The sequence below is a fragment of the Puma concolor genome, chromosome B3, assembly GCF_028749965.1.
Source record: "Puma concolor isolate L17-30 chromosome B3, mPumCon1.1.hap2, whole genome shotgun sequence".
NCBI classification, from domain to species: domain Eukaryota; kingdom Metazoa; phylum Chordata; class Mammalia; order Carnivora; family Felidae; genus Puma; species Puma concolor.
In genome coordinates this window covers 130,985,666-131,005,096 of record NC_141672.1, presented here as the reverse complement: position 1 = coordinate 131,005,096, position 19,431 = coordinate 130,985,666, and the positions used below count along the sequence as shown (strand labels likewise).

Below are 19,431 nucleotides of genomic sequence, written 5' to 3'. Positions count from 1 at the left end.
ACCATGGCAGTATTTCTGTAAGTGCTGTCTTACATAAAATGTGGATGATTTCTACCTTTTATCCAATATAATTAGATAATAGTACTGGTGAATAGGTACAGATCCTTTGCTCACTAAATTCAAGATTTTTTTTTTTTATTACTATTCTTCTCTTTAACGGATTTTCTTTGCCTTACTCATTCACAAGTACCACAGGAATCCAAAACATTCTACTTTGGCAATTACTGTAACTAGGTATCGATACTGTACTTGTATTTAATTTCTTATACTCTTATTTAAGTATGCTCAACATTCTTATAAAACTTTATTAACTCTGACTTTACTCATTTGGATTCTTATGAGAACGGACTCCCCAAGGGGCTAAATTTAACCTTTATAGTTTCTCTCAGAGGAATAAGTGCTGTTAGAAAAATCACAGGTGGTATTTTTAACTTCCATCAAAAAGTGAGTTGTTTTGCAGGGATTTAACTTCATGAGGTGCTTATGGGTGCATGCTCCCACCACCTACCAGGATGGTGGTCTTCCTGCTAGGACCGGTGGGCTGCCTGGAGGCAGCTGGTACTTGGGAACATCCATGCAGAGGAGATGGCAGTTCTGAGAACTGACAGGTGGGGCAAGGCTCCAATGAGCATGAGCCTGCCCACCTGCCACAGAGCATGGCCAGAGGGGCCACTGTCTGTACCTGTGTGCCCTAGTGCTCCTGTGCTGAGCAGTGGTGCTTGGTTAGTGCTAGTCTCACTTCAGCTGTCAGTAAATGCAAAGATTGTTTGAGGCATTTGAGAGAGACTGGGGTGGGGGTTAGGGAAGGGGTGGCATCCGGGAATGGTAAGGCAGGTGTACCCATGTTACTGCCATCACGCCCAAGTGTAGGGCAGGTTCTGGCTTGAAGGCTGGCAGAGACCTGGTAGAGACCTTGGGTGGCATCTCACCCATATTGTTCTGACTGAAAAACTGGATATTTTGCTATCATGGCGCAGGGAAGTTCCCTAACTTAAGGGTGTGCAGTAAGAACCAAGGTCACATGGGGCACCTGGGTGGCTCAATAGGCTGAATGTCCGACTTTGGCTCAGGTCATGATCTCCCAATTCGGAAGTTTGAGCCGTGCGTGGGGCTCTGTGCTGACAGCTTGGAGCCTGGAGTCTGTTTCAGATTCTGTGTCTCCCTCTCTTTCTGTCCCTCCCCCCTCCCCCCCCCACGAGTCCCCCCCCCCCCCCACGACTCGTGCTCTGTCTCTCTCTCAAAAATAAATAAACATTAAAAAAAAAAAAAGAACCAAGGTCACAGAAGGGACCCACTGGCACTGATCACTTAGAGCTGAAATCATGTCTGGCCACTTAACATTGACCCCACTGGCCAGAAAATTTCAGGACTCTTAGAAATGTCTGCACATTGGCAAGAACATTGCAAAAGATGCTGGCAACAGCCCAGAGGTAGCTCAGATGGTGCCTTCTAAAGGGTACAAGTGCTTTTTACTTGGAAAATTGTCCCTAAAGAAATGTTCATCGCCACGCTGTAGGATGGGCCCTGGAAGTGTGTAAGTTACGAAAGAAAAAAATCCTCCACTTGATTTGCTAGCAGATTTATAGAGAAATGCCGGCAATTCCTCATTTTGGTGACAATGATAAGACCTGTGTTCACACCCCCCAAGGCCCTGCACATTCTCCACGACAACGCTGCAGCCCTGAGGGTCCAACTCCACCACCATCACGGCCTCCTTCCCCAGAAGGACACCTTGCCAAGACTCTTGGGCACCTAGTGCCTGTCACCCATGCATATCTGGATTTGATAACAAAGTTAGGCAGGGCCAGAGGGGTCTGGATATTGTCAAGCTTTTTTTCTGGAAAATCCCGTTTGGGGACTAGTTTGGACTTTGCAGGGAAAAAAAATCCACTAGGGTTGAAATGGCCCCAGGAATCACCCTAGAGGTTGCATTTGTGTGTCTTGCTGCCTGCCTCCCCTTTTACTCTGTCTCCAAAACACTGCCCTCAGCCATGCTTGGGAAGCAGAGAGAACAAACAAGACGCACTACCTTATGGGGTCAGTCGGTCCCAGTCCTGGAGGTAGGTTTCTGGTGTAAGTATAGTTAGGGGGAATAATAGTTTCTCTCTCCTGTGACCCCTAGACTTTAAAATTTTTCACATGCTTTTAATAGTTCCATGAATCTGGACATCAGAGTTGGGTGTTGACTTTGGGAGGTGTGGGCACCCCGAAGCATCAGTAGCCACATGGCTCCTGGGATGCGGTTTCTCTTTTCCAAGCAAAATGAGAAGACCCCTCAGAAGCCCCTGGTCAGTGGACTCCTTGCTTATTAGTCTCATGCTGCAGCTGCTGGTCAATGAAGGCCAAACAAGGAAGAGTGAAAATCAGAGGCAAGCCCTGGTTTTCCTTTCTGTGCCAAATGCACAGCAACCCTGCTATCCATCTGCCTGCTGAGGGCTCTGGGAGCCACCGCCTCCTCCGGCTCTCAGTGGGCTCACCTGCTGAGGACACAGCTGAGGCAGCCTGGCCTCAACCATGAGGAGGGCACATGTCTGTGGCTGAAGGCAAGGACTCTCTCATGACAGGTGCAGACCCAACTGAGTCAGCAGGAAATATGGCACATACAGCACAATGGAGGGTGGCATCATCTGAGTCATGGCCCTCTGGGCACACACCCTCTTGACTCCTACCCCAATTCCAGCTGCTGTACACATCAGGAGGATGGCCATTCTGATGGACAAATAGGACCGTTACGCTGGGCCAGGGAGCCTTGCGTCAGGAGGGCCCAGCTTCAGGTGAGCCCCCAGCTCAGGCAGATTTAACGCAGGTGGAAGGTGCACTTCTACCCATCCCCTCTCCCTCCCTCTCTTTTTCCTTTTGTCTTCTTGAATGTTACTTATCATCATTCTAATGAGTTGCAGACATCCAACACCAGGATGGCTTTGGGGACTAAATTGCAGTTGTCCCCAAAGCCAGCATATTGAATTGAATTCCCAGCACATTCAATTCAGCATACTGAACCACCTGTGAAGGAATCTGCTTAGCTCGATGAGATCTTTTATAGCTGAACAGAACATAGCTTGCCCAAAAGCACATGCACATACATCTTCCAGTCTTACCTTAGCATTCTACCTGTTCTTCCCTTCGTCGGAATGGCTAAAGTTATTTTAAGATTTTTGAGATTATGATGTCGCCACTACTCTTCCAGCCACCTCAACTCCCAGCTGGCCTATAGATAAGCTTCATGCTCAGTCACTGCTGAGGGAGGGAGGGAGGGGTGCCAAGCTGCCGGAGACAGCATCATGGGTGCCTTATGGAGAAAATCCATTCCCTCCCCAGGGCTCTGCCCCTCCCTGAAATCTTCTGGGGTGAGGGAGGCTCCCCTCCAAAGAAAGCCCCACCAAAGATACAAGCAAAACACGTCACCTGGCACTTGCCGTGCACACAGAGGTCGGTCTCATAGGGCCCGCAAGGTGTGCCATCCAGGACTCTGTCGGCCACCAGCAGCGGGGACTCCTTCCCAAGGGGTGAGCAGTAGAGTTCACATGGTTTATCTGAGGAGGGAAAGGGGAAGGTGGACATTGATGTGGGAAGTGGTTTGTGGGCCATGCAAGGTGCAGGTGCATATGGATGGTGGCCCAAATGATGAGAGGTCAGCATGGAATAAAGGTCACAGGAACCTGGCGCATGCTCAGAGACATGGACCTGCCCCTTGGAACACTCAACACAACAAATGGAGAAAGACCCTCAGGTACAGGTGAACAACACGTGAGTGAGGGCTCTGTGGGCTTTTATTCATCTTATTCTTCCTTTTCTTTAAGACATTAAAAATACCAGGTTGAAAAAGCATTTTGTTGTGTGCTAACATCTAAGTGAGTTGAATATATATGAAGGGTGAGACTAGGAGCGTCTCTTGTTGTGGGGGCTGGAAAGGGGGAGAAGGTGAATCAGAATGCCTTTGGGTAGGAGGGGGTGTGAGCCCCATGGATGTCTCTACAGCAGTGGGTTTTACTAAAAGCTTTAGTGCTCCACTGGCTGTTGGATAAAAACTGCAGGGCTGAGATATGTAGCAAGAAGGTCCTGGAAGAAACTGAGCAGGAGTAAAATACAGGAACATAGCAGCCTCTAGGACAACTTGGAAGGGTCATGTCAGAACCAAGAGAGTTCCTAGAACATGACAAGCTCTCATGCCTTTGCCAAAACTCTTCCTTCTGCTTGGAAACCTCTCTCTGCACATAGCTTTCTGGGAGATTCCTATCACCCTAGAAGCTTCTACTCCAGAGCTCTCTCCTCTCATGCCATCTCTGACATGGAATCTCCCTCTGCACTTTGCTTATGCCTCCATTAAAGCCCTTAACTATTATCCTATTGTTTTATAATTGTTTGAGTAACTTCCATATACAAGAGGATTTCTTATAAGGTGAGTTCCATTGCTAAAAGAGTTTGAAAGGGATGGATTTTAATTATTATCTTTGGATTTGAAGAACTGAGAGTACTTGGAGCCCCTGGAGGACAAGGGACTGAGATTTTCTCTCTTGTCCTCAGGCCAGGTCCAGGACCTGGATTGCAGAAGGACTTGGTAAATATTTTAATCTTTCCATATAAACTTTAGAATTAGTTTTTCAATATCTACAAAACAACTTCCTGGGATTTTGATCGGGATTGCACTGAATCTATAGGTCAAGTTGACAAGATCAACTGACATGACAATATTGATTCTTGTCATGAACCATTGAAACATGGAATTTCTCCCCATTTAATTTTTTAAATTCATTCCTTAGAGTTTTTCTCATATAGATCTTATACATATTTTGTTAGATTTATACCTAAATATTTCATTTCTTGGGTGCTTGTGTAAATGGTATTGTGCTTTTAATTTCAAACTCCATTTGCTCATTGCTGGTATACACAAAAGTGATTTTTGTACATTTACTTTATATCTTGTAACCTTGCTATAATCATTTACTAATTCCAGGAGTTTTTTTCTTTTCTTCTATTTTTTTTTTTGTTTTTTTTTTGTTGTTGATTCTTTTGGATTTTCTACATAAATCATCATGTCATCTGCAAACAAAGGTAGTTTTATTTTTCCCTTCCCAATTTGTGTATTTTTCATTTCCTTTTCTTGTCTTATTGCATTAGCTAGGACTACCAGTATGATGTTGAAAAGGAGTGGTGAAAAAAAAAATCCTTGCCTCGTTCTTGATCTTAACAGAAAAATCAAGATTCTTTTTTTAATAAATGAATGGATTTTGTTCTTCCATATGTAACCGAGAAAGAGGAATGCACCATTCTCTCTCTGTGTCACCTAATTCCAATGATGTTTATGTGATTATTTTGTAAGGAAACCTCCAGAGAGAGAAACAGCAGCACGTCTGTGCTGCCTCTGTCAGGCCCTGTTTCCATCATGATCTTTCTCCACTGGGTCCTTCGACTGGTTTCAGGTGAGGAAGAGCAGGGGTAGAAAAAGGCTTCTGGAGTTGACTTGGCCTCAGAAGACCTTGACATTCCAGCTGGATAGTTCTCATCAGAGCAGATGTGCTATCTCACCCAGGCTCTGCAGCTTTCATGACTGAATGACATTCACTAAACCACCACCATTTTCAGCAGCTTTCCAAAGCTCCTCTCTCATGGAGCTCTGCTGACCAACATGCCCAGTGGGATGTCTTGTCTTATAACACTAGAGAGAAGCTACAGAGGTTCAGTAGAAATGTTCAGCTTGTTTGTTCCAGTTAGTTGTGGGCGGAAACTGCTGTGAAGAGTAGTTTCCCAGGTAAGTAAAGTAATGATGTTTCAATGTTTATTCATTCAAAAAACAGGAATTGAGCCCCTCCACCACACAAGGCACTCTTGTGGCACTGTGGGGAAAGAAAGATGAGTAGTGTATGCTTTTCAAGGCCCTGGTGGTCTAAGGGACAAGTACACAGCAAATCCCAGAAGAGGCAGACTGTGAAAAGCCACATGAAATAGACCTGAGCTGTCAGAGGACAGGGCATTAAGTGGAAAGAATGACCCATTTCCCAGCTAGCAGGCTAGAGGCAGTTGTCCCTCCATTTAAGTGGAATGACCCAGGAAGGCAGCCAGTGGAAGAGGTATGGGAGACTAAAATGTAAACTGAGATCAGGTTCTGGGAGGCTCATCTGACAAAAATTTTGAGGTGCTCTTTGGGACCTTGAGGTTTCCTGTGAGCACCTTGGGGAATGACTGGGAGAATGCAGCACCACAGCCCCCAGTCTGAGTTGACGGGTATATCTTCTTCACATCCTAGGTAGGCTTCCTCTAATGTTACATTGTAAGGAAGGAAGGGTCCCCTGGGTCCAAGAAATCTTAAAACTACGCATTTTACCTTTAAACTGCCTCAATACTTGGCATAACTGAGCTTTGAAGTGATTTGTACAATAGCAGTAATAATGGTGATGATTTTGATAAAATCATAAATAACATTAATTATATTCCGTGTACAAGGCAGCATGCTAAGTAGTACCTGTGCACTTCAGGTGCGTGCTGTCATTGCTCCATCTTTTTTTTTTTTTTTTTTTTTAATTTTTTTTTTTCAACGTTTATTTATTTTTGGGACAGAGAGAGACAGAGCATGAACGGGGGAGGGGCAGAGAGAGAGGGAGACACAGAATCGGAAACAGGCTCCAGGCTCTGAGCCATCAGCCCAGAGCCCGACGCGGGGCTCAAACTCACGGAGTGCGAGATCGTGACCTGGCTGAAGTCGGACGCTTAACCGATTGCGCCACCCAGGCGCCCCTGTCATTGCTCCATCTTATAGACGAGCATGTGAAGCTCAGGAAAGGTACAGGCTACCCAGAGTCCCTTGATTGGCAGGGCCAGACCCTAGCCTCTTTGTGCCAGCCTAGTTTTCTTTCAGACACTGGGGGCCAAAAAAACCAAGAGACAAAATGGTGTTACTGAAAACAAACCACTAGTTTCATGAATGTTTCTGGCTTCTGAATATACTCTGACTTGAGCAGAAATGGAAATGGGATTTGGTTGAAAAAGTAGAGGGTCTTTTGAGACAAGTTAGAAAGACCAGACTTCGAGGGGTGAAGACTTTTGGGGGCCCTTTGGTGTAAACAGGAAAGTAGAGATTCTCCAAAGCAGGGGGGTTGACCTCAAATGGAGGATTTTCAGCAATGACCCCAGGCAAGAAAGTATACTCAACTCCATCCACACTGGACTCTTGCACCTGCAGACACTGTCCTCCTTGGCTTGGGAAGTCTGGGGGCACTCAGACTCCAGAACAGCGTTCAGACATAACACTTCCTTCCTTTGCTCAGACTGAAACTCCATTTGTCCATCTCCTTTTCTGAGGTCTGTGCTCAGAATTTAGGGTAACCCACACCTCTAGGAAGGTGTAGTACTCTCTCCCAAAGGGACTCTGGACAATCTTTATAAAACTTGAGGAGAAGCCCCTCAAAATTCCCTGAATATTCCCATTGGATGGGCAATTAACCTCCAGATAAATAAGGTGCTGTGATTTTCTCTGAGCACAGCATCTTACATTCTTAGTAGTACAGAAGGAGGTCAAATCTTAAAAGCTATACAACCACTCCAAAGAAAGAAGCTTAGAGTGTCCCTCTTGGCTGATATGTGCCAAGATGAAATTCTGATTGAGGCTGGACTGTCTGCTGTAAATCCTGGTCTCTCACTGGCCCACTTGTCTCCAGGACTCATATTTTGATGAAGAAACCACACAGGGCAGGGGAGATGAGCTCAGGGGCTTGAGGGCCACCTGATCATATCTGCTCATTGGATGCCTGGAGGACTCCCCCTGGTGCTTCATGATGAAAAGGACACTTGTGGCTACTGGCACTCTTGCTGTTCTCTCTGCCAAGTGGTTACAAGGTCTTACTAAGGTGGAGACACCACTGAATTTTGAGGCCATCATAAGTGCTCACTCCAGCTCTGGCTGGCTATCTTGTGGGCGGGGGGGGGGGGGGTACATGCTGAGGAGTCTGCTTTGTCCCCTATCCCCAAAGCTGCCCACCATGACTCCAAAGCCAAGCCTTAGTTGATTGGACCAGAAGCAGCCACTTGACTGTAGTTGTGCCACTCAGTTCTTTTTCTCCACCACAACCTCATAGCCACGCCTCAATTGATTAGACGAAGTGTAGCCACAGGTAGACCAATCAGAGTCTCCCTCTTGAAAAAATCAGCACTAAATTCAGATATGGAACAGCTGTGTCTGTTCATGATTGATGGATCTGAAATAAGTCTATACCCCCTTATCCATAATCCAGAATTCCAAAAAGCTCTGGAAACTGCAAGCATGTTCTTATATTTGTGGCAAACACATTTGGCAGCCAAACTGGGCTTGACTGACATGAGGCTGTTGGTAGTGTGCAGTATCCTCATTAGAGATTGTTCATGGATTACTTGGTAGAGACATCACATGCGTCCCTGGACTGTGGGGTGCTTCCCAGGGCTCCACTGGGAGTATTAAGTAATATACGGTCGATATACTGTTGTTACCTAACACCAAAAATGTTTGGCCATATCTGGCCCCAAAGCGCTCAGATAAAGGATAAAGGTCCTTTATCAGGAAAGGTGCTGTGGGTGACCCATCAGCCTGCATGTGGACAAATCATGAGAAAGCCAGTCTGAAGGTGGGGGGCAGGAAGATACAACTCACAAACACATTAGTTGTGGTGGGCATGGAGAGGGGGTTCAGATATTTTCAGAGGCCCTGGCCTCAGACCCTCATCCGGGCCCTTGGGATCTGAGACACCCTTCATCTTTGCAACAACTTTCTCTTTTTCATTAAGCAAGTGGAGTCAGCTTGGCCGAACTGCAGTCAGAGAGTCCTTAACCATCATACCCTCCAGCCCCTGGAAGGCTAAGACCCAGAGTGGCTTCTGCCATGCTGGGGAGGCGCTGGGAATGCACCTCCACGTCCAGACATGGCCTTCGCCAAGCCCTCCGACACTTCAGTGGGCATGTGGCCTGCTGGCTTGGGTGGGAAAGACTGAACTCCTGAAGGTTTCTACTTAAATGAGATTCCATGGGGAAAGCAGAAATGGGGTGGGTCTGGCAACAGGGCATCTCAATGGGTTTCTGTCTAAAGGCTTTCCCACCCAGAACTATTTTCTAAGGAGAGCCTTTGTCTTCTTTTGGAGGTGGTATGGATTTGTGGTCCTGAACCCTCTCTTGGAAAATCTACCTCTGCAAGAATTCTTTTTTTTTTTTCAGCAGGAGAAAAAAGAAAAAATATAGCTTCCCCTTTCTTGAACTGTGCGTCACTCGCCAAAGAATTCCGCAGTGATAGCAATGCTATGAATAGGGCAGTCATAATGGGCTTCGAGAGAGCCCAGAGCCCGACCACAGGAATCGTTCCCATCACGGCTGAGCTAGAATTGGGCCTTTTATAAGCTGATTTTTGAGAAGAACGCACTTATAATCTGTATTCTCCCCCTTGCCCTCCGAATTGGCCATTTATTATTTTGTTTTCATCCTTGTTAAATGCTCCTTTCACAAATGCTGGCTTCTGTTTATATTTGACAGGGAAATGAAACCAAATATGCAAGAAGTCATGACAATTCCACCCCGGAGGAGGAGGTGTCAAGCTACCCTTGCAAAGCCCTGAACTTGGGGTCCCTCCTTCAAAGACAAAATGCATACTGCCCGCTAGCTGTCCTTATCAAATAGGGTAGCACTTTCCAGATCAAAGGCAGTAGCACTCTGGCTATAATTATTGATGGTTTTGGTAGAGAGACATGAAAAGTGAGTGGGCAAGAACATATTCTGAATCCGGCAAGCTTCCCCAAATCGCTGCCCTGAGAAGCTTCTTTGGAGGGGGTTCCAGGGCAGACATCAGTTTCAGCCACTGTGATGATAAGAGAACTAAAGAGCTCAGTGATCCAAAAGTGGTTACAAGTAAAATAGAAGCTTAATCTGGACTTGGAGAAATCTGTGGAAAACCAGCCATTTAAGTGGGATTTCTGCATCGAATAAAAGAGAACTGAAGGCTGAAGCAGACCAAGGAAAGAATAACAACTCTGTGTGCATAGCTGGGTGGAAATGGGTGAGTCTTTCTTAGATCTGACCTCTTTTTGCTCCTGACAAGCAGCAGAGGACACGACAGAGGGCCTAAGGAGTCTTTACCCAGCAGGCTGGGATGGCTGATGGTTTGGAAACAAGTCTGCTCCGCATCAGAACTGACTGCAGTGCTGGAAACAGCTTCTGCTTGGGGCTTGCTCCCTCCAGATTAGGGGCTTGAATGTGCTCGTGACATGTGGAAGCCTCCTGTGTCTTCCTGCATCTGAGGAATGGCCGGGCAGAGAGAAGTGAGGATCCTGGGCGAGCCCCTGCGTCCAGCTGCATGTGTTCCTTTGGGGAGGGCGAGTCTGCTCGGCCTCCTCTCTCCTTGGTCTGCAGAAACAGCTGAGGGTACGGAGTCCGCTCTTCTCTTGAAGTCTTGGTTAGGTGATGGTATACCTACAATCACACAGCTCCAAACGGTGGTGTTCTTTTTTAAAAAGGAAAAGGTCTGGGGAGCTCCCAGATGCTTTTAAATGAGCCCATAGCTGAGCAGGTCGGTATTATCTGCGATGATTTAGAGCATCTCATGTTATTTTACAACTCAGTTCAAAGCACGTGGGTCAGGTTGCTGGGTTAAAAGCGACAGGTCTGAGGCCATTACTCCCTGTGATGCCTGGGTCTACCCCTACAGCTAGGTACACTTGACCCTGTAAGAACAGACTGCAGCATATAGATTTTAGAAGTTCTTTAAACCACAAAGAAGAAACCTAAGACCTGGCACAGGAACTTCATTCTCCTACAGAAGCCTTAGAGACTCTGTCACTGCAGTTCTTATTAAAGCCTCTTCACTTGATACTTCTGAAGTCATGCTCTCTTACTCGAGTATGGGAAGCCAGATGATAGCTGGTTATTTTCTGAGTCACCTCCTCCAGAACTGGGGTCCCTCCCTGCTTCTTATCAGCTGCAGGGACTCAGATAGGTCCCATGACCCGTAACCTCTCCTCTCTGCATGGCTCATTATGCATATTAATTGAGATGATGTATGCAGCGCTAACCTGTGCCTGGCATATGATGTGCTCAACAAATAGGACCATATTGTCATCATTACAATACAGTCTTATCTCCAGGAGACAAAAGTCTAAAAAACCCTGAACTAGGCCATGGCCACAGGAGGCTGTGTGGGTGGGTGGGGGGGGGGGAGGTTGGGGGGGAAGGCAGTCTTTATCAATGATAAATAGACATCACAAATCCTACAGACAAGATATACCACCTAGAAGTTTATCAGCCACTGGAAATGCCTGCAGCGGCCCACGGGGAAGCCTCCCTTGAGTTGGGAGAAATCTCTTGGAAGGAAAACGTGACCTGTGCCTATCATCGTCTTCGGCGAGTTGTGAACTGGCCTCCAAACTTTTTTTTTTTTTTTCCAAACACTCTAGGCAAAGAGTAAAAGCCAACCCCAAAACGAACCGAGAAAGAAATGCAAGAAAGCATCAACCTTGGAAATAGAGACAGCAGACACAGAGACCCACCATCCTGTCCCTGCAGAGCCTTGCTCTCCTCAAAGCTGGCCCTGGGCCCCTCAGCACATGGCACCGTGCGGCAGGCCGCCAGCACACCCGCCTCGCTGCAAATCGGGGGTGCAGGACAATTCTGGTCTGCTGCCCGCCTCACAGCTGCTTTTAAGAAATCTCCCAGGGCTGGGTCATCCAAGTTCAACCCCACTGTTCGAGAAGCGGGCCCACTGCTGCCTGGGGTAGCAGGACTGGAGCGTCCTGTTGGATGGATTGCTGGGAAGGGGGGGGCCCTGTGGGTTTTCCCAGGAGGTGTTTACATTCTTGGAGAAGGGGGGGGGCACTGTGAAAGGACGTGCCATATGCCTTTACCATCAACCACTACTGCTGTCAGCAGGCCCTTCTTCTTGCTGCTGAGCCGGTCATGCGTCTGGCACTGCTGGTCCCGGAAGCTGGGCAGGCCCTTGGGGCAGGGAAGGTTCTCACAGACGGCGTGCTCCACACTGGCGCCCAGGCAGTGCGTGCCTCCAGGCCCAGGGCTAGAAGGAAGAGAAAGGTCTGTGTTAACCAGACAGTGCTGTGGAAACAGCAGGGGCGTTTGGATTTTGCCTCTCTTGCCAAAAGGGGGAGGGGCCAGGCAAAGTTTCCAAAGCACCCTCCCTCTGCTCTTACACACCATATCTCGGCAATCCCAGCCCCGTGCTGACGGCATGTTTAAGTGAGCCATCAGAAAAATGCATCCAAGAACTGTAAATCAGGGTCATCTGGAAATAGAATACAGTGAGTATAAGTTCGGCAAGATCCACAAATTGTGTCTTTCATCTGAACCTAAAACTTGGCCATCTGTAACACTGAAAACCCAAAGGGGAATTTTTAGTGTGTGGGGTTTTTTTGTTTGTCTGTTTGTTTGTTTTATTTTTCTATAAAACAAAGGCCTTTAAATGGCTCCTGCATACATTCTGGAGGTCGCTAAGTATGAGTAAATAGCTCGTTTACTTTATAATAAAAAGAATCAGAATGATTAATTAACTTGTTCATGGGCTTTGGGTGGAGACTGGTCAGATCCGGGCTCTGCAACCTTTGCTGGGGCAAGCGTGAGACCAAATGTGATCAATGACACGGCATGGGTCCCAGCTCTGTGCTTAGACTGGGGTTCTAAGCAGTCCCGGAGACTCAGCTATGTTCTCTGGCCTAGCCCATGTGTGTGAGGGGCACTTAGGAGGAACAACAGGATGCTGGTCCAGCTGTGGCTGAAACGTGGCTCTGCCCACCGCTTCCATGAGGCCCTGGGGTGTCCCCATCAGGCTCTGAACCGAGCAACCTCAGTGGCTCCTTTCATTTCCACGAGACCCAAGTCACCATGATGGAGTACCGCTATTTTCTCCCTGTACTTTTTACTGAAATTGAGCATTCAAGAGAAAAGAACGCAAATCACAATTGTTTTGCTCAATGGATTCTCACAAATTGCATTTACCTGTTGGCAAGATATTTTTGACACATTAACCATTTCATACTAAGTATTTCTTTTCCTCCCTTTGCCATTCCTTGTGTTTAGACAACTGGAGGCCACCCTCTGATCACATGAGGAGAGATATATCACAGCAGAAGTCCTCAGGCTTTTGTGTCACAAAAGTCTACACCAGGAGCTCTACAAACATTTTTGGCAAAGGGCCAGATGGTGAATATTTCTGTAGGAACTACTCAACTCTGCCACTGTAGCAAAAAAGAAGCCGGAGATGATGCATAAACAAAAGGGCATAACTGTGCGCAAATAACACCTTATTTAGAAAACCAGGTGATGAACCAGATTTGGTCCATGGGCCATTGTTTTCCAGCTCTTTGTCTGCATAAATGTGTTGGAGAAAACGTCTGGAATGGGAAGAAAGGCTTCTTTCATACCCCTATGACCATTTCATATACACCAGACAACATCTCTCTCACCTGGGCATGGTGACAGCCTTGTGAGAGGGTACATACTGGTGGATCTAGAGAGGGACCCTGAGTTCTGATCTCCAAGTTAGGAAATAGCAGAACCTCTCTGAGGTTTACAGAATCTGAGAACAGAGGGACCTTTTGTTCTTTTTGCTTCCCAGAGCACAAGGCAGGCAGCTGGATCTCAGAGAAATGATTGCATGGCATAGAGAGAGTCTCAGACAGCCTCCCCAAGAACCTAGGGCCTGTATACCAAGTGTGAACAGATGAATGGGCTCCTATGCCACAAAGCACACTGTGGAAGACACAGAGAGGGGAAAAGCCATGCGGACCAGCAGGAGGACATCTTCTTTGTAATAGACAAGTTCCCATGGCTGGGATCAGAGAAGGGATGGGTAAGGCTACAGATGCTGTATGGTGAGAAGTTCTGGGTTGAATTGTGTCCATCCTAAAATCATATGAAGTCCTAACCCCAATGCCTCAGAATGTGGCCTTATTTAAAAATAGGACCACTGCAGATGTAGTTAATTAAGATGAGATCATACCAGAGCAGGGTGAGTTCCTAATCCAATATGACTAGTCTTGTTATAAAAAGGGGAAATATGGAGATGGAAACACAGAGGGAGAGCACCATGCAGAGATGAAGACAGAAATCAGGGTGATGTTTCTATACTCTAAGGAACGACAAAGATCACCAGCAAGCCACTAAACAGTTAGGAGAGGTGCAAGGAACAGATTCTCCTTCACAGCCTTCTGAAGGAACCAATCCTTCCAAGACCTTGATCTGGCAATTCTGGCCTCCAGAACTAGAAGCGAAAAAACTTGTGTTGTTTATGCCACCCAGTTAGTAGCAGTTGGTCATGGCAGCCCTAGAGGACAAACACCAGATGACACAAGGATCACTGAACTTAGCTGCAGACTCAGGGAAAATGGGGCAAAAACTCCGGAAGTGATTAAGAATCCAACATGGACTAGAATGGAGTTCAAAAACACAAATTAAAAAAAATCAAAAACACAAATGCAAATGAAAAATTGGTTTCTAGAAAAATAAAGAAAGCTATGTTTTCCTACACACTTCAGGGTGTGAACTGAGATCTGTGCACATCATGTAATTACACTCCTGAGATGTCACTGAGCTTTATTTTAGCTTCCATTGTACCCACCTGTGTCAATTGTTTTTTCCAGGTTTGCATCTGACTGACCCTCATAAACCAACTAACTTTATGGTTAATAGCAGGTTGGTGGAGAGATTAGACAGGATGAGAAAACTCCTGGATCCAGGAGAAAGTGGGTCTGGAAGCATTCCTCATGTGCCTCAGGGTGCTTTCTTCCTGAACTCTGTTTATCTTGTTTCTTCTCCCTGTCCCTTCTCCCACGGGCAAGTCCCCTTTCAGCCACCCATCTAGCTCACTGTCCCATCTTCTCCACCCCCCACCCCGACTCTCTGTCCATCCTTGAGGCCATCTCCACCCTGCAGCCTCTTTTTATTTTCTACCTGGAGCCTGCCTGTCCTGAACCGGCTTGGTTCTCTGCTATACTGCTTATCATCAACCTTGTGAAATGGTGAGCTAGATTACTGTCTTCCTCCTACTTTTCTGTAGCTTTTAGCAGAGAAACTTGCACAGGCAAGTTAACAAACCGTTAACAAACGGTAGTTAGACTGAGTTGAACTATATTATCAAAATTTATCTTAAAATGACCAAAAGATAGGGGCGCCTGGGTGGCTCAGTTGGTTGAGCGTCCAACTTGGGCCCAGGTCATGATCTTGTGGTTAGTGAGTTTGAGCCCCATGTCGGGCTCTGTGCTGACAGCTCAGAGCCTGGAGCCTGCTTCTGATTCTGTGTCTCCCTCTCTCTGCCCCTGTCCTGCTCATGCTTTGTCTCTCTCTCTCTCTCTTAAAAATAAACATTAAAGAAAATAAAATTTTTAAAAAATGACCAAAAGACAGAGCAAGGTCAGGAAGATGGTGGAGGAGGAAGCACCAGGGATCCATTTCTCCACTTAGATGATAATTGTATTGGCAAAAACTGTTTGAAGTGACCATTTTGAAATTCTGGAGTCTGTTTGAAAGCGTGCAACCTACTGGAAAAAGTTTGGCTGGTAAGCTGTGGTGAATTTAGATAAATTTCAGCCTTTATTGTGGTAGTGGCTATCTGTCCTCCACACTCCAGCCCCACAGCAGGCAGCTGTGCCTGTATTCCTGATGTGGCTGGCTGGAGCCAGGGTGGACAATGAGAACCTTATTCTCCAAATACTAGGGTTCTGTTCTGATTATTCAGTGCTACTTTTGATTTCTGAGATGTGGGGACAGAGGGTGGCCACCATTGTTGCAACTCCTCTGAGCTGAAGTGACTTCCAGGGAATTTCAATGAGCAATACATTTTTCCCTTCTTTTCTCCCTTTTGGGAATCAGATATTTAAGGATTAAGTCATTAAGAAGCAACTGCACATATGGGAAAATTTAGAAAGCCACCAAGTATGCTCAGGGAAAGATGAAGTCTCATTAAAGGCTTGAGAAGACCTTATACTTTCGCTTAAGGTTGATCCCCAGCATAGAGAAACTTTTTAACAACAAAGAAACAGCAAATCATGGGACGGGGGGAAGCTGATTATCAAGGCTACATTATAAGATTCGAATGTCCAGTTTTCAACAACAACAACAACAACAACAACAAAATCACAAGGGATACAAAGGGAAAGGAAAGTATGGTCCAATCAAAGGAACAAAATACATAAGCAGAAACTGGGTCTGGGGAAACTCAGATGTTGGGCTTATTAGACAAAGACTTAAAACAACTGTCTTAAAAATGCTCAAAATACTGAAGGAAGATATAAATAAAAATGATGTATGAGAAAATGAGAGTATCAGTAGAGATAGAAATGATAAAAAATTAAATTCCAGAGTTGAAAAATATAATAACAGAAATGAAAAATTTACCAGGTGGTTCAAAAGCAGATTTAAGCAGGCAAAAGACAGAATCATCAAATTTAAATGTAGGGCAACTGAATTATTGTGTCTTGGGAGTGAAAAGAAAAAGAATGAAGAAAAATAAACAGAGGGGATCTGTGGTAAATGACTAAGAGAGCCAATATACTCATTATGGGAGTCTCAGAAGGCGAAGAGAGAGGAACAGAGATTATTTGAAGAAATAATGGCTGAAAGCCTCCCATATTTGAAGAAAGGCATGAATCTACAAATCCAAGAAGCTCAACAAAATCCCAGTAGGATAAATTCACTGATACATTTTTCAATCAAACTGTCAAAAAAAAAAAAAAAGAGAGAGAGAGAGAGAGAGAGAATCTTGAAAGTAGCAAGAGAGAGTCAACAAACACCACATACAAGACAATCTCAATAAATTATGAGCCTATTTCTCATTAGAAACTTTGGAGACGAGAAGGCAGTGGCTTTATACATTCAAAGTTCTCAAAGAAAAAAAATCTATCAACTAAGAATTCTATATCCAGTAAAACTGTCATTCAAAAAAATGATGGAGAAATTCAGACATTTCCAGATAAGTAAAAATTGAGGACATTTTTGTTTGTTTTTATTTTTTTAATGTTTATCTTATTTTTGACAGAGAGAGACAGAGCATGAGCAGGGGAGGAGCAGAGAGAGAGGGAGACACAGAATCTGAAGCAGGCTCCAGGCTCCAAGCTGTCAGCACAGAGCCCGACCTGGGGCTCGAACTCACAGACTGCGAGATCATGACCTGAGCCAAAGTCGGACGCTCAACCAACTGAGCCACCCAGGTGCCCCTGTTTGTTTGTTTTTACTACCAGACCTGCTCTACACAAAATACTAGAGAGTCCTTCACAGTTCAAATGAGAAAATGCTAGATGGTGACTTAAGGCCATATAAGGAATTAAAGATCTCCAGTCAAGCAGGCATGATGCTAAGCTTTGTAAGCACTAGAGTGATGCTAGAGAAAGAACAGACTTTTCTCTCTGGTTCTGGTAATTAATTCCTTTCAGCAGACGCCTGCAGTGGCCTGTGATGCAGGCTACTTCCCTAGGGCAGCATTCATCCCATAGGGCAACTTCCAAGAACACCAATGCTTTGGGGAAATTCCCAGCCTGGTTTCAGGTGTAGTTTCTCCCCTTGGATAGCTTTCCCTAACACCCTTTAGTGTGACTTTCCAGAGGGTTCCACCAGTGCGCCATCTCTGCAAACTTCTCCCTCATCCAATGAGCCTTAGTTTCATCCACTCCAACAAAGTCCAAGGAATCTCACCCGTGTGTGTGTGTGTATGAGAGAGACAGAGACAGAGAGAGAGAGAGAGAGAGAGAAAGAGAGAGAGGGAGGAAGGGAGGGAGAAGGAAAGGGAGAGGCAGAGGGAGAGAGGGAGAGAGGGAGGGAGAGGGAGGGAGAGGGAGGGAGGGAGAGATGGGCACCTTCATCTGTATTTGTTCCTTCTTTGGGTACTTTGCCTCAGATCCAATGACAGTGGCCACTTTTATATTTGCTCTTTCAGTGCTCTTCCGGTGTTCTCTTTATCTCTTAGCAGTTAATTCCCATTTGTCCAATCACCTGTTATAGCTAATGTTTTTTTTTTTTTTTTTTTTTTTTACATTAAAATTTCCTGCTCAAAAAGAAAATGACTCAAAGCATTGATTTTTCTTGTTTTCCTTTGGGTCATTATTTGAACAACATAGGAAAAAGAGAGAAGCAATCCATGAGTAGCATGATTTCTTACCCAAATCATCCCAGTATGTCAATCCATGGCCAGCCCCTTCCTTCTTCATGACTGTGTCTATAATCTGGGTTATCTGAGAGCTACCACGACACCAGTGATGGCTTCCCAGGTATACACTGGTGTGAGACAACAGAAAGACACCCTCCATATAGGAAGAGAGAAGAGAATCAATGTGTGGGAAGGGTGTGTGTGACAGGGTGGTCCACAAACTGAAGTTCTGTGGTGGGAGGACTTGGAAGGAGGGGGCCAACTTCACCAAGGAACCCATGTCATGTGAGTGTGCCAAGCTTCACTTGTATGGACACAAGGGCTTTAGGGCATGCTGTATTGGGGTTGGCAGACACAGGCAGGAGAGATCACTCTCCCCATGTCTGAGGAGCAGAGGGCTGAGGTTCTCATTCACTCTGGTAAGATTCTCTTGGCTACACAGCATGGATAAAATAAAAAGACACCTAGGAAAACCAAAACAACAGAAACCAAGCTTGACATGGCTAAAATGAGGGACAGGTGAAATAACAGAATTCTGGTAGAAAAGAACTGTTCCTTTTTGAGGGCTAAAAGTAGGCCTATGTCCTTCCCTCAGCCTTTCCTAAGAGGGCTGCAAGGCACAGACAAGCCTGCCAGGCTCCATAGCCCCACAAGGACTCACGGAAATAGATGGGGATATGACACAGTAATTTGAAATCTCATCTTGAGGTGAGGTGTGGTCAGCTGAGGACACAGGTGAAGAGCTTATATATAAAGAGGCACTTTAACATACACTGCAATTATAGACTAATATGGCCAGAGGGCTTACCTGTTACCTGTTCTTTAGAACCATTACCTTGATAAATCTATGCAAGACATCTGAAGGGGTTTCTGCCTGCATCCTTCAGATGAGGAAATCAAAGATCTAATATGTTAGAACAAAGCTCAGTGGGTAAGAGGTGGAGATAAGAGGTGTGATTCCCAAGAGGTTCTGGATGCAGCCGGAGCAGGCTGGCAAGGGGGCTGCCCATCAGCTGTTGTGAGGCTGAAGCCAGCCTGACCTACGAGTATAGTTAGCTGGGATGTGATGGACTTTTCAAGAGGCTTCTCTCACATCAATCCTCAATTTCTACTTGTACTCTGTTGGTTTTTTTAAGTTTATTTATTTATTTTGGGACAGACAGAGATGGCGTGAGTGGGGGGAGGGGCAGAGAGAGAGAGAGAGAGAGAGAGAGAATCCCAACTAAGCTCCACCCTGTCAGTGCAGGGCATGATGCGGGGATCAAACTCATGAAACTGTGAGATTGTGACCTGAGCTGAAACCAAGAGTTGGACATTTAACCAACTGAGCCACCCAGGCGCCC

At 45.8% G+C, this 19,431-nt stretch overlaps 1 protein-coding gene across 4 annotated transcripts in view; it reads right to left on the bottom strand.

Moving 5' to 3' along the window:
• The window catches only part of ADAMTS17 (ADAM metallopeptidase with thrombospondin type 1 motif 17), a 345,249-nt gene that overhangs the window by 113,198 nt on the left and 212,620 nt on the right, over window positions 1-19,431 (bottom strand). For all 4 annotated transcript variants that reach the window (XM_086711412.1, XM_086711414.1, XM_086711413.1 and 1 more), the window contains exons 13-14: window positions 11,847-12,013; window positions 3,406-3,533 (exon numbers count right to left, since the gene is read on the bottom strand). In XM_086711412.1, coding sequence (XP_086567538.1) covers window positions 3,406-3,533; window positions 11,847-12,013 — 295 coding nt within the window. The remainder of the gene's footprint in view (window positions 1-3,405; window positions 3,534-11,846; window positions 12,014-19,431) is intronic.